This window comes from Nesoenas mayeri (genome assembly GCF_963082525.1).
Source record: "Nesoenas mayeri genome assembly, chromosome: 4".
Classification (NCBI taxonomy): Eukaryota; Metazoa; Chordata; class Aves; order Columbiformes; family Columbidae; genus Nesoenas; species Nesoenas mayeri.
Genome location: NC_137540.1, coordinates 36,614,258 through 36,629,002, shown reverse-complemented (window position 1 = coordinate 36,629,002; position 14,745 = coordinate 36,614,258). Strand labels below are relative to the sequence as shown.

The 14,745-nt window shown below is 36.3% G+C and overlaps 1 protein-coding gene across 3 annotated transcripts in view; it reads right to left on the bottom strand.

The window, feature by feature from the left end:
- TLL1 (tolloid like 1) overlaps window positions 1-14,745 on the bottom strand; it is a gene marked incomplete at its 5' end in the record, with an annotated part of 132,579 nt that overhangs the window by 31,706 nt on the left and 86,128 nt on the right. For all 3 annotated transcript variants that reach the window (XM_080343448.1, XM_080343449.1, XM_080343450.1), the window contains 4 exons: window positions 2,697-2,842; window positions 3,898-4,014; window positions 5,599-5,701; window positions 11,501-11,616. In XM_080343448.1, coding sequence (XP_080199574.1) covers window positions 2,697-2,842; window positions 3,898-4,014; window positions 5,599-5,701; window positions 11,501-11,616 — 482 coding nt within the window. The remainder of the gene's footprint in view (window positions 1-2,696; window positions 2,843-3,897; window positions 4,015-5,598; window positions 5,702-11,500; window positions 11,617-14,745) is intronic.

Here is a 14,745-nt window from a genome sequence, read left to right as displayed (position 1 = left end):
TTCCAATTATTTTTTGTCATTTCTAATTTATTTATTGACAGAGTCAAATTCCAGTAGTGGAAAGGATACATGAGGCAGGTTATAGAGGTTAGAGTCATGAAAGCTGGGATATATCCTAGTGGAATCAGAATATCAGATAAATTTTATTCCCTGACTTATATAAGAATAATTTAAATGAACTCTATCTGCTCAACGATTAACAGGGCCACTCAAATGAGGAAGATTAATATGGCTCAGCTCTACAAACTCTCTGGATTGCCTCAGCTTATGAGACTGTGTGCCAACAAAAGTTCTTTAAAAAAAAAAAAAAAGATAGACAGACAGACAGACAGATAGATAGATAGACAGACAGATAGATTTGGGGCACTAATTTTCAGAGAACAAGACAATAAAAGTGACTATAACAAAGAAGTAAAAAGATGGAGCTACCAGTCCGAACATCTCTGCAGTCACCTAGATACTGGGAAGTGCAGCTGCCCATCAGGCAGCCAAATAAGAAAGGGTAATCCCACATTCAGTGGAAAATGCGTTGCCCACAACAGGCAAAACAAGATGACTCATTGATACAGTTTGAAATTCTCAGCTTCCCTAGTGCTTTCATTTCAGAGTGAAGGTTATTTATACAGTTATTTTTCTAGCATTACATATGGATAATGAGAATACCTCTTACTTAACTGTACCTTTCAAAGGCCAGAGAAGTAATTTTCTCACAAACACGCTGCAATAACTCTTTGGCCTGACATTTACTTTTTTTGATCTCAGTTGGCATGAAGAACTGTGATTTTTAAACAACTTTTTGTTTTACTGGGCAGTGCACCAAGGATTCTGTCCAGAGAGGGACTTAGTACCAAAAAACAGAACACCTACGTTCAGGCACTTGGACCTGAAATGGAAATCAGACCCAGCAGCAAACGTCTAGGCGAGGCACTGCAGAGCAGTTTCCAAAGCAACTCTCACTTTCAGTGAGGAACCTCGTGGACAAGCCAATAAGAAACACCACAAAGATCTAACAGAAGTCTTGTGCCTTTCTCGGGCACCTCATTTGGTGCTCAAGGGTCTCTTGCCACTCTGGAATCACAACACAGATTCTCCCTAGAAAAGTATGTGCTTTTCAACTCCCCACTGTTGGAAATTTTTTTTTTTTTTTTTTTTATTTTTTTTTTTTTGAAAATACATCAAGAAGAGGCACTAACTTGAAACTACCACTCAACTATACTTCTGCTCAATTTCCTTTCTTGTTATGAGGTATCAGTCCACACATTTCACCTCTAGAGAGTGCCATAATACTAAATAGTCTGGGGGAAAACTCTACAATTCTTATAGCCTTAACCACTAGCCTACTAAATTGTACTCTCCTTTGCTGGTCATTTGCTTCTATTTTCTGTATGTTGCGGCATGAACATGCCATCTTCACACTTGCAAATAACCCATTGTTTGGTGATATTGAACTGTACCATGCGTGTAGATCAACGCTGAGCATCTGCATGGAGATCAAATACTGCACCAAGTTTCTTATGCAGAGGAACAGTGCCATTTCTCTTGGGATCACATAAAAAAATACTGAGCACCAATGGCAGACTAGAAAAGCTCCATATCTACTCAGTAAATTATGTAAAGTTACTGAAAACATTTTTCATTTTCAACAGTGCTTAAAAAGAGAGACTGACATGCTACGTTAAGCAATCTTGAGCTAGGTCATGCAGAGTCTGAATGGCATTTGGGCAAGGAGAGCTGATCTTGTCTACATAAAATCCAACATTAATTCAGGATACAAAAAAAAGTAAAATTATATAGAATTTATGAAACTATTAAATTTTCCATTGTTTATATTCATAATTGCTGAAGAAGTCTCAAACCCTTCTTATCTCATACTCAGACCTTTCATCAGCCATAGCAAAAATGTACCATACCCCTGGACTCTGTTTGAAAGACTATAATTACAGGTTGAAAATTATATCTATATTTACAATATATGTAAATATATTTATATCTATGTGCACCATAAAGCAAATAAATTTTAGATTAAAAAAAAATCTTCATGTCATTACTGCTGATGCATATTCAAATTAAACAAGTGAACTTACAGTATGTTACTAAATTTATCTACAAACTTCAAACCCGTGTACTGTGCATGTATAAAAATGACGCGTGAATTATTACTTTTCCTTGTTATAGAACTTTACCACTGTTTAGCAATGTTATACACAGAGAGATGTACACTAAAGACACATAAGTATGACTCATCATGGCTTTTTTTCTCTCCTCTCTAAATATAGGTTTGGAAACTGAATTTAAGTAGGCTTTTTTTTTTTTTTCTTTCTTTCTTCTCAAAACACAAGCCAAAAAACACAGTAGTTTCTTTCCAAATAGACATTCCTTTTTAACAGTAAGGTTTAGCAAAGATTAAAAAGTCGTATTATTTAACATAGTATTAAAGCACCCTTGCTGAACTGGATTATGTATTTGTTAAACTGTGATTATTGTCAATAAACATTCCAGTTCGAATAGCATAGAAAAACCTTTAGTCTTGAAAATTTCTGCAGAAAGGAAGGTTTCACGGACAGTAGAATTGGATTCTTGAGATTATTTTTCACAGAGGATTCTTAAATTAATTCACAGGTTTAATGAGGATTCCCTTATATGTCATTGTCACTTATCCACTAGATGCTTTTCTGAGATCAGTTAAAAGGCTTTACCTCAAATGCTTGAAAGGTTAATCCTACATTGTAGTTTTCTGACACTGTTATTTTCCACACACATTCCTTCATTGGTCTGTAGTCATCAGGATAATTTGGAGACTGGATCTGGCCTTCATTTTTGTGGATTTCACCTCCACAAATAGCTGAAAAAAGCATAAAATTCTTATTGTAAATTATGCCATTTTCCGTTCCCCATGCCCAAACCGACAATTTATGCTCCATTTTAAAAAATTAATTATAAGATTATTCTAAAGAAGATTTTAGAAGTCTACCAAGGCCAAATTCTTGAAAACACAATACATCTAAATCACTATACGTATTTCAGTTAGCAAATATAATCCTGCATTTCCAATAGCTCTAAACATGCCTACGGTTTTCAGGAAGACTTTGGAATCATGGATAATCTGAATCTATACATTTTACGGAGTATATTCAAAAGGTCAAAATAATTACATTTTACTCTTTGTTCACGCTTGAAATGTATTCATTGAAATATATTGATGAAATATAAACATTCTTCATTAATATTTACTAACCTCTGGAAAGACACAAATAAGACAGAAATATCATTTTATAATGATCTTTACACTTTAACCTTCAGTTTATTACTTCAAACTGACACTGAATTTGAAGAAACAGGTAATATAAATAAAAAATTTTTCATGAAAAGTAGATGCACTTTTCAGGGTCCATACTGATAACCATATAAAAGTCTGTGAATATCAACTAAATCACAAGTTTACTACTACACATTCAATATTTAAGAAAACAGGTTCCAATTTAAGCAGGTAAATGTTGAGTTGCTAATAGGCTCAGTGTGTGGGAGTGTCTCAATTAAGTAATCCCAGAGCATATGGAAAACCTAAGTCAGATTTTTCTGAAGAATAAACAGAACGTACTCAAAGAAAGCTTCCCACACACTAAGCACAAGAACATTCACATTTAGTTAATTAAGTGACTGGTAAAAATGCTTATGATTATCAGCAGTGGTGTCTGTAGAAACAAGGTCATTTGAAATCTGATCACAGGAAGAGTTTCAAAATGTACTGTCTGCTAAGTTAACACCTACTATCTCTTTTAGCAATAAAATACCAATTTCATATAAGGTTATTTCTGACTTTTTTTTTAATATCCAAAGGTATATGGTTAATATTTTTCCTCCATAATCAAGTTATTTTTAATGCTGTAAGAGGCTTACCTTCATAAACTGCTGCAAAACCTTTCCCAACCCAGTTGCTGCTGCTGCGGAACTCAATCCACATCCTGCTGTCAGAGGATGCGAGGACTTCTGGCAGTTTGTCACCACAAAACCTGCCTAAAAACATGCAACCAGTAACTGCATTTTCTGCCACTTCTGAAGACAAACGCTGCAAACATTTATACAAGTGTTTAACATTATAAGTAGAAGTAGCATAACCAACTCAGTGGAACTATTCACACGCTTTTGATTAAACACATTTATTTCTACAGATCAGGACCTAATACACAAGGATTTTATTATAAAGCTTTCAGCACTTCTTTTCATTGCAGTCAGGTTCACAAGTCTAAGTAAAAAACTAGCGTAGAAAAATCATTGTTATAGATTGTTTCTATACATACAAAGCCACACATTTTGTAAGTGAAAAGTGAGTACTAACCTTAAGAGAGGAACATAATCTAGGTCACAATAATACCACACATTGTGTCTAAGGACCAAAGAGATTTAAAAACTAGCATCCAAATGACCCTAGACTATATTATCCTCTTAAATTCAGCCTATGTAGGCGAAATTTCTGTTTATCTAGGTGACAGAGAAGATAACAGGAAGAAAGGCAATTACCATCTGATCTTAATTGTTTTTTTCATTTCTTTTTAAGGTTGAGAAAATAGACAATAGGCACTATTGTTAGAAAGTCATCCTATGTATCTACTGCCCTCTTTCTTTCTTGCTGTTTTTAAATTCTGGTTCTTAAGATGCTAACAAACAGTGTTAGTCTTCATTCTAAAAACAACAACAAAGCTGACCCCAGAAGGTGGAGACATTCATGTTTCCTGTGGTGTGAAATCCCCAGTATCCATCACAGGAGATCACAGGGTGTCAAACTGGGCCTCTGGATTGGGCAGTGGAATTACGGGGCATGAAATCTCCCTACCATCCCTCTGAATTAGGAATGTCTGCAGCTTCCCGCACATTAGTGGCAACTTTAAGACTTAACTCATCATTACTTTGCACATCTTTTCTCTGCAAGAGCAGGGAAGGGCATGCAAAGAAGTAATAGAAGTAATTTTCTATTCATAATTTTAAAAGTACAGGAACAGATCTGATAAGTACAACTCTACAATGCGTGCTGTCAGCCACAGTGCAGGTGCTCATCATGTGCTCTGTGGATTTTCCCACCACATGCTCTACAGATTTGTCTCTATACTATTTCCCCATTTCTGTGAACAAAACTATGATAACTTCATGTTTTAGCAACCATAAGCAAAAGGTTGCACATTTTATAGTTTTCACCTTTCCACATAGGAAGCTGCAATCACAGTATCACAGTATGTTTGGGATTGGAAGGGACCTCAAAAGATCATCTAGTCCAATCCCCCTGCTGGAGCAGGAACGCCTAAGTGAGATCACACAGGAACATGTCCAGGCAAGTTTTGAATGTCTCCAGAGAAGGAGACTCCACAACCTCCCTGGGCAGCCTGTTCCAGTGCTCTGTCACCCTTACTGAGAAAGGGAAGGCTTGATGACTGAAGTCAAAGTAACCATTTATTTGAAGCCATTTAGAGTTTTTCCCATCTCCAAGTTTTCATACATTCTGGACACCTAACACCTAAGAGGTCTATTGTGAGTTCAACAGCAAGCAAGTCCGCTGAACTGAGTGACTGTGGTAACTAGATAGTGCGGCATTCAACAGTTGCATACCAAGCAGAGGCGATTTTCTCCAGTAGCCATCTCTTACTTCAATATAGTCATACCAACAGAGACTGCTCTTGTAAAGGTCCATGGTGGTGAAGTTTAAAACAATCTGCAGAGGAGAACACCTAATTAAATCACTTGTGGTTAATAAAAGAAAATGATCTCAACAACATTTTGTAGAGCTGAAGCCATAGTGGTAACCCGTAATAGGATTCCAACTGCCTAGACACTTCATTAGCCTCTCCTCAACTATTTCTTATAGTAAGCAGAAGTTGTTTGGGAACATTAAAAGTTTTTTACTTAATCTTAAGTATTTGAGCAGATTCAAGACAGACTACTCACATTTCATTCTTACAGGGAGCTTTTCACTGAGGAAAAAAGTTTGAGAATGCTAATAAGGTAAAATAATGTGCTAATATAATTTTAAGTATGTTATTTGATAATTCTCTTGCCAATTCTTCTTCCATTCCATTGTGTCTATAATCAGTACTGACAGCTGTAAAAAGAAAACTGTCATTTTGTTTTGGTTATTGTTTCCTTCCACTACTGTTTTGATAATTTACTTTCAGACAAGTCAAATATTGACAAAAGTGGGCCAGAATGCTGAAAGCAATACCACTGAAACAAATGGTACACAGTCCCTTAATGACTCTTGATGAAATTGAAACAAAGCTTTTTATATAGAAATCTGAGAACTTTTGAACTTGGACTCTTACTGATCACATCTGTAAACAGGCATATTTTCAATACACAATATCAGGCCTACCCTAGGCCACTACATTAACCCACTTTGGTTTAGAAATACTAATACTAAACTGCCATAAACTTACACTTTTAACGAAGGAGTAGGATTAGTCCTGGACCACAGGATGATGCAACAGCTAAAATTTGGGCCCTGACTGACTGGGACAGTCTTAGCAACACGGCCTGCAATTTCAGGGATTAGTCCAAACAAGAAGATTAAAAATCATTCATATTTTGTATTATCAAATAATTTCCAAATCATACTCTTTCATTAGATTTAGGTGTATTTGGAAAAAGAATTTATCTTCTCCCAAATCAGTTCCTCAGTGGAAATTAATAAATGTTTCAACCTAATAAAAATCTTTATTAATATATTAACATAGAAGTGGTTTCATTTTTAGCTGTGATCTTGGGAACTCACAACTGAAACCTGCTATTATAAAGCAAACATGAATCGCTGCACAGTAGCAAATACCTCACACTGCAAAAATAAATCTCCATGGCAGCCTATGAAGCAGCTGTGAGTGTCAGTTGAAAGGAGAGGAATTTACCCTTAGTCCAGCTGCAAGAATGAAACATAACACCATAACTGAAACAACAGGCCCAGATAGTCAGACAAGATGGTTTACTTCTATCCCCTCTGAAGGTACCATGTGTGTCTCCAACCACAACATAGCACAATATTAAACCAGAAAGGCAAAACTTTTTCCAACAGTTGAATTTTGAGAAGACAAGAACTATTAGCTGTTGGATGAAGCTAATCTAAATATAATACAAAGGCAAATGTTTTGGGTGTGTAGGTTAGTTGGTAGAGAGTCACAATAAGGCTCTTCTCCAAACAATGCAAACTGAAGACATTCTTTCATAGCAAAACACTATGTGTCTTAATATTAGGCTAGCAATGGTTTTGCTTTCACTTACTTTCCACAAAAAATAAATAAATACATCTATATGAGCAACTACATTCTCAAAAATCTCTTTTGTCTTAATGGAGATTGGGAAACTTTCTGATTTAATCTTAAATGCTGTATCTTCTCTTAACCCTTAGTGCTGACACTACTGACTGACTGGAAGATCAAGGTCACAAGTTATTCTATTAGCTTCACCTTTACTGCCATGATGCTGCAGGAAACGGAAAAAATCTATAAGGCTACACATAAAAAACAGCAGCCAGGGGTCCTGTACAGTGAGGCACATTCTGCTGGCAGCCACGGCCTTGTGGAATGAAGGTATGGGACATGAAGCATGCTAAGGACCATCAGGACAACATTGACGAAATGCATACCGGTTCTGATGGTTGAGTATAGCCAAACATACACATCCACAAAGCCTGCAAAAGGGTTTCTTAAACAGCAGTCTGCCCCTAGCACTGTGTTCTCCATGGGAACTCCCGGCAAGCAGCTTTCATACAATTTTAGCGTAGCAGAGGCAACGAATATAGTCTGCCCTCTCTCTTTTGGCCCCTTCCTTCTGTCATTTTAGAGCCACAATGGGAGACAATAATTTAGTCTCAGATCTGTATGTAAAGAACGTCTGCTTCAACATTAGTTTGATGCTTTGGAAATACAACCCTTTTCTCCTGAGTTTCTCAGACCATAGGTAGGTATCTCTGTACCCAGCCATACTACTTGAAAACCCTACAGCCTTCAGCAGTCTCCTTGTCCTTTTCACCCCAGTTGTGCAGAGGTTCACAAGAAGGAGCTTTTTTCTGTCCCCAGATGAGATGCAGATAGCTGGATTAAGGTCAGGCTACCTTCCACAGCTGCTTAAACTAACCCAGCTGGCTCTGTTGGATGCAAGTTATGGAAGCCACATCCTATACCTCCTCCATTGGCTCAGCTGTGTAGAACCTAGAGGTCTCTCACCAGTATAGCCGCAAGTTTTCCATTTTCCATGACACAGCTGAAACATCAGATTTCTTTCTTTTCCCTTTGGAAATTTGCCTTTTTCCAAATCTTAGTTGCCAGAATAGAGTTGGGAAAAGGATTATTTTACTTAAATGTGATCATGTCATTGTCTCAAAGTGCTGCTATCTGAATGGAAACCATTAAATTTTAATGACTGTCCTTAATGGTCCCCTCCTTTGAAACTATATTAAATAACCTTCACAGCCCTTTCTCACTTTGAAATAGCAAGGTATTCCATGATACAGCAATTCCTTAACATAGACCAGAATTCATTAGCTGTACATAGGCAGAACCCTCAATCTGTCACAGCAGGATTTCTGGTCAGGAACCAAACAAGTACAAATATATTTAAGATTCTGATTTCCAGTTCTGCAAGGTATTAAACAGAGCTACAGACAAGGCAGAGCTTGTTCAAAGGGACAGGATGTCTGAGTCTTCATAGGAAAAACAATCAATGGGTGTATGTCAGCACAATTAAGGAATTATTGATTACGCAGTAGATTAAACTGTGATACTGCAGCTTCAGAGAGAATATATCATACCTCCTGCTACCTGGGATAAGAAAGCACAAAATATACAGCAAACACCATATAGAGCTAACTAAGTTTTCTGTAAGTAGCATTTTTCCTGTATCAACCAAGGATTTATCTGTCCTATTTTATCATTCAGGCTAAATAAAACATTAAGGAAAACTGGAAAGTAATGTAACCTATTGAAAAAGGTAGATTCAAAAAAAAAACAAAAAACACTGGCATAGTTGCAACTCCCTAAGCCAACAAAATTTCTACACACCAGAAGGCAGGATTAACCCTGGCAGAGGGCATACGGTATTACTAACACCATCCTCCTCTAGAGATTTTACTGTGTATAGATATACTGTGTGTAGATGTTTACCATAGAGTCTTAAATCTTGAGAGAAAATTAAAGATTAATGAACTACCTTTTTTTAATAATAGCATTGCACACATTTTAAGTCGGGCTGGCAATTTTCAATGTCTACCAATAAAAGGAATGCTACAGCTAGCGCATACCACTGAAGTCCTGTCCTTCACTGAGTTTTCTGCTATCAAAGATCAGAAGTGTCTATATTTGCAGAAGGCAGCATGGATAGAACAGAAGTCCTCTAAACTATGCTCAAACAGTACAACGTTAAATATCAATAAATAAGAGATGAGAACTAGACAATCTGGACCGATGCTTTTTCAGTTTATTTTTAGGTGACTGAAGTGCTCACTGATGTTTCAGAACATGATGTGATGTACTCAGATACTCTAACCTCCGCACAACATTTCTGACATCTATCGGGGTCAAAGCAGCAAACAAAACAATAAAAAATTAAATATGTTTTTATTTTTCCTTCATAACATGAATATGTTATCATCATTTATTATGAAAATTTGGGATTGAGCATAATGTGTCCAATGTACCTTAATATATTAATTAGTTAAGATTTAGACCTCATTTCTGCTATCTGCTATTCACATTAAGTACTTGCTGCAAATAGCGTCCTTCACCTCAAGACAGACAACATCCTATGGGAACAGCACTGACAAAACAGATTTTTTGACATTAGCACAAATATAATTTATATAATTCTTACTGAAGTATATGGAGACTATGAGAACTGGAGGTTAGAACAGTGTCTTATGGACATGACTTGGCACATCAAATTTCAATTAGAAAATTGTGTTTAGTCTTTTGCCCCATTTGGGATGGGAGGCAGGATGAGAAGGGAACTAGTTACAAAGACATAATAGTCTTACAAATATACTACAATTACACTAACAGCCAGAGATAAACTTACACAAAGTTGGAATATGCTATGAATATCTAAGCCCAACCATTTTCCAACTCACATACTGTTTTTAAAAGCCAATAATAATTGTAGTTGAATACTACATTTTTAATTTTTTTAACTGAGGAATGGTTAAAAAAATGGCTGGGAGCTAAGACATTTTTGTTGTTTTCACAGTAGTGTCTAAGAAGCAACACAAATAATGGAGATATTACCTATCTAGATTAATTTGCATCTTTTGCGCAAACCTTCTCTTATTCATCTGTTTTCATTTGTTTTTCTCTGCCAACCTGCAGAGCCACCCACACCCTCCCAGCACAGAATGTGTTTATTTTTCCTCCTGTCTCTGGCTTTTGCCCAGAGAAGGGGAAATGCTTTTCAAGTGACTTTGCTTTCCTATCCCACAGTAGCATATGCTCTTAGAGCTCCTCAGGATCTATTAGCACATCAAGAATATATATTCTTGGTATCTACCAGGACCCTGACCTGAAAGAAACATAGAACAAAATAATCCAATCAGGAGAAAACTATGTACAGAATGGGCTGGGAGACAAATGACAAAACTGACTGAAATATCTGGAGGAAAATGCTGGGCTTTCCTCTTTGGACTGTGTAGTACTGAGGCCGGTGCTGGGTTCCATATTTCTGTCCTTATGTTGTATTTGCTTAATACTGGCCACCACTTGTAAACAAACTCTTTTTTTTTGTCCTGTATGTTTTGCCTCAGGTGAAACTTCCTATCACTCTTTCTACCCTTGTTTATTTTGAGGTAGGCTAATATTTGAGCCAATAATTCAAAACAAGATTCAGCTAGCACATTTTGAAAATGTACACGAGAAGAACTGGTTTTGCCTTCACTAGGATGGCACACTTCTCTTCCCGAACCTTCTCACCCAGCCAATATTTTTCTTTCCACTTTTTCCCCTAAAATTGATGCCCAGAAAGTAAAAGTATATGCACTGGAATTATACCAAGGAATACCTAAAATGACATTTTCTTTACCCTGTTACATTACTGTTTCACTTAAGAAAGAAGAAAACCTCATTCAGCATACTAAGAGCTTCCTTAGGCAGTGCCTGGCTACCAGCTCCCCACAGCTCAGTCAGCTCACCTGAGCCCGTGCTGGAGAAAACACCTTCCAGGAGCCTGCACTCTCTCTTCCACCCAGCTACCAACTGAATTAGAAGCCAGCTTTGAAGAGATTTCATGATGCAAAAATGTAGCAGATTGAAATAATGACTTCATTTCACACAAAGACCCACTGAATGGATGTGGTTTTAATGCCACAGACCAAAGTGAAGTAAATGGCACATACTTCATGGTCTAATTTAAGAGACTTTTCTATGCCATACCACCAGTTTCAATTACTGTGGAAGCTTTAAACTTAAATGAAGAGCTAAAGAAACACAACGCTTTACTTTAAAAATTGTATATGAGTTTATCTGAAGGAACGTCAAAGTACCTTCTCCCCAGGGGTCACGGAGATCCTCCATATGCAGTGTGTATAGGAAGGATAACCATTTGGAAATCCTGGAGAGGAAAAGTTGCCGGTAGATTCCTGCAGTGTTTCTCCACAGGCTGAAAGAAATAAAATAGAGTAAAAAATATAAAATTGAATGCACCTAAGAGAAAAATGCATCTTTCCAATATCTACTCAGAATACATTTAACTCACTGCAGATGCAGAAGGAAAAACAGACTAGTTATTTTATGATTTATTCAAAACTATGATTTTAAGCCAGTCTGAGGTTCATTCCATTTTGCACAGGATGTTTTTATTCCGTTAACTTTTTCAATTGTGTACTGTCTGCTCACATAACCCAAATTACATCTGTCTTAAAAATGTCTTTGCTGTCAATCAACTGCAACATTAAACATATAAATTGGGGGGGGGGGGGGGGGGGGGGGAGGGGAAGAAAAAAAAAGCCACACTCTCAGACACATCCTTTGAGAACTAAAAAGTTAAACAAAAGCTGGCACGGCATGATTAGTACCATGCTGGAATTTCATCAGTGGTTTAATTTAATTTAGTACTTTGCCCATGAGAGATTGATCTGACCTAAAGTCACTCATTTACATTGCTATAGAAAACTAAATTCTACATTCAACAAAAACTCTTGTAACAGTGATTCGTAGACACGAGTAATAATGCAAAGCAAATGTAAAGTCCTAAAATATCAAAGGCTTTTATTTTCTTTATTATTGATGATTTCAGCACCCATATCTGACCTGCCAATCATGCTACTAGCTGCTGGCAGACTGATTAATAATTCCTTTTCACACTAAAATATAGCATTGGAAGCTCCTGACATTCTGCACCACTAAAACTGATTCTGGTTGGGTGTCATATCTCAGTCATCTTGTTTGACCTTAATCAAGTTATTTCACCCATCGATTTTGCAGGTGTGATACATGAGATGTGAATTTGAGAATATTATCCCATGACTGACAGTGTAATCAGATCTGCAGTGCTTTCAAATTACAGTGCTACCACTGCCAGCAGGTGAACTACTGTATCATCAAAACCTCAATGAATTATAAATGAACTGAAAAATCTTTAAATAGAAGGGGACAAAGGAACAGATTGTTTATGACAAAGTCAGACAACACAGCTGTAAAGGCTGTCTTGTTAAAATGCATATAAAATGTAAACTGACAACTACACTGTAATATCAGGCATAAGCTACATTCAAGGCATTAAGTATGCTCTCTGACACTGAAATGGTTCTTGTGGTGAGGAGAGAAAAGAAAGATTGGTGCAGCTTCCCCCCGCCAAAAAAATAATGGCTAAAGTCACCTTCACCATGTCCTTTAGGAAGAAAAAGAAAAAAAAAATCCTCTCCTCATTAAAAAAAAAAAAAAAAAAAAAAAAAAAGTGGTTTTATCTTTAAAAAATTGCAGGCAGCCACAGTAAATGATACATGCACAAAAGGTATTCAGTGCTAAATAATTGTTTCTGTAAAAATCCCTTTCAGTGAAAAGGCTATGCCCGTAATTAACCACAATTTATTTTTAACTCAGCACTGAATGCAAACTTAAATAAATTGCAGAGTATTGCACTGGGTTCCCCTAGCGCTAGTGAGCTGTATCGTATCTTACAGTGCATATGTAAAGAACCTAAGATAAGGCCAGGAGTAAAACTGTAAACTTATACAGGAGTAAAGGAAAGCTGAGCCCAAAGAGATGTCCTGTACAGCAGATGAACATAAGAATCTGGAGATCCGTGAGGATCCAAGTATTTGCTCACCACTTTTAGAGCCCTCTTTTGTTCTTCCCCTCATGCATGGCTTCATTGGGACTAAACTAAATCTTATGAGGCATACAACCATATTTCAAGCTTTAGTGCATCTTCTGTTTGTTCTAGCTATAACTATTTCAACAGGACTACCATTACTAAGCAAGCTTAGAGATTATGACATGATGAGAGATGGAGAATGCCTTTGTCCAACCTTTTCTACTCACATTGTATTTTTTTCAGGTAACTTTGACTCACAAAAATTGGTTATGAAGTCATGCAATACACATGCTCACATAATGTGACGTATGTAAGCAAATAAAATGCTATAAAGCATGTAGGACATATGAGATATTAGTTCAAATGCAGCCCTGCAGTTAGTAAAAGGAGAGGAGGAAGACCCTGGCATTACTGCCCCTTACTGTGTTAAGTCCCTAAATTAGCCCATTATAAAAGTAATTAAGCATAAGAGCTTTACATTTTTGAAAACATTTTAGAATTTTTCTCTCTCATACAGAGTGTAGGATTATTTTCTTCAGAGTATTAATAACACTCCATGCTCTATAGTCAGAACTTGTATGCAGCCATAAAAGTGTGAATTTTAAGTTGCAAAAAGCTGCCACAGAACATGTTATTTTTCTAGGACTTACAGAATAAGGCTATATAGGGTAAAGCTGGTAAATCCAACAATTTAACTTATATCTATATCAAATGCCTGAGAGAACTCTAACAAATCAAAATTTTCATAAATATTTCTGAACTCAAGGGATACATAAAAAATGTAATTGGATAACTTCTAATAAGAATTAACATAACAAGAATTTATAAAATATGTTTGGGTTTTATGTATTTCACCATATTTACAATTTAATTTAAAATTCCTGTTTACTCAAGGGAAATGTAACAAGAAGAGCTTATATCAATCGATAGTTGAATTAATTTTCTATGGGATGAAATCCAAGCTGGCTTCCAGAGCTGTTGTAGACAGGGTGATATTTTGGCATTTCTTGTTTAAAAGCATATTCCTCTGCAATGGGTCAATAGTAGTTGAAACAATTAAAACTCCACACTAGAGAATTTAAGGGTTTTCTCTATAACTGAACTGTGACAACTGCATTATTTGTGATTAGGCTTATAAAATGTCATATTATAAACATTTTAGCTTGTGACAGTCACAGAATGTTACAGAATCACAGAATGTTAGGGATTGGAAGGGACCTCGAAAGATCATCTTGTCTATTAGTAATAGGCTCCACTTTGAGAAAGAAATGTAAAAGTAAAATTATAGTATGGGATATGCATTTAAATTTTCTAAGAATTAATCTTACTGTATTTCATGTCAGAAGAAATTAACTAAACTTCTGTCTTATACACCTCTGCTTTATAAAGCATTTGTACATTTATATTCCATTTTTAATTACTAACATTGCCAATGTTTTTTCTGATGTTTTCCCTTCCCCTCTCCCAAATGTC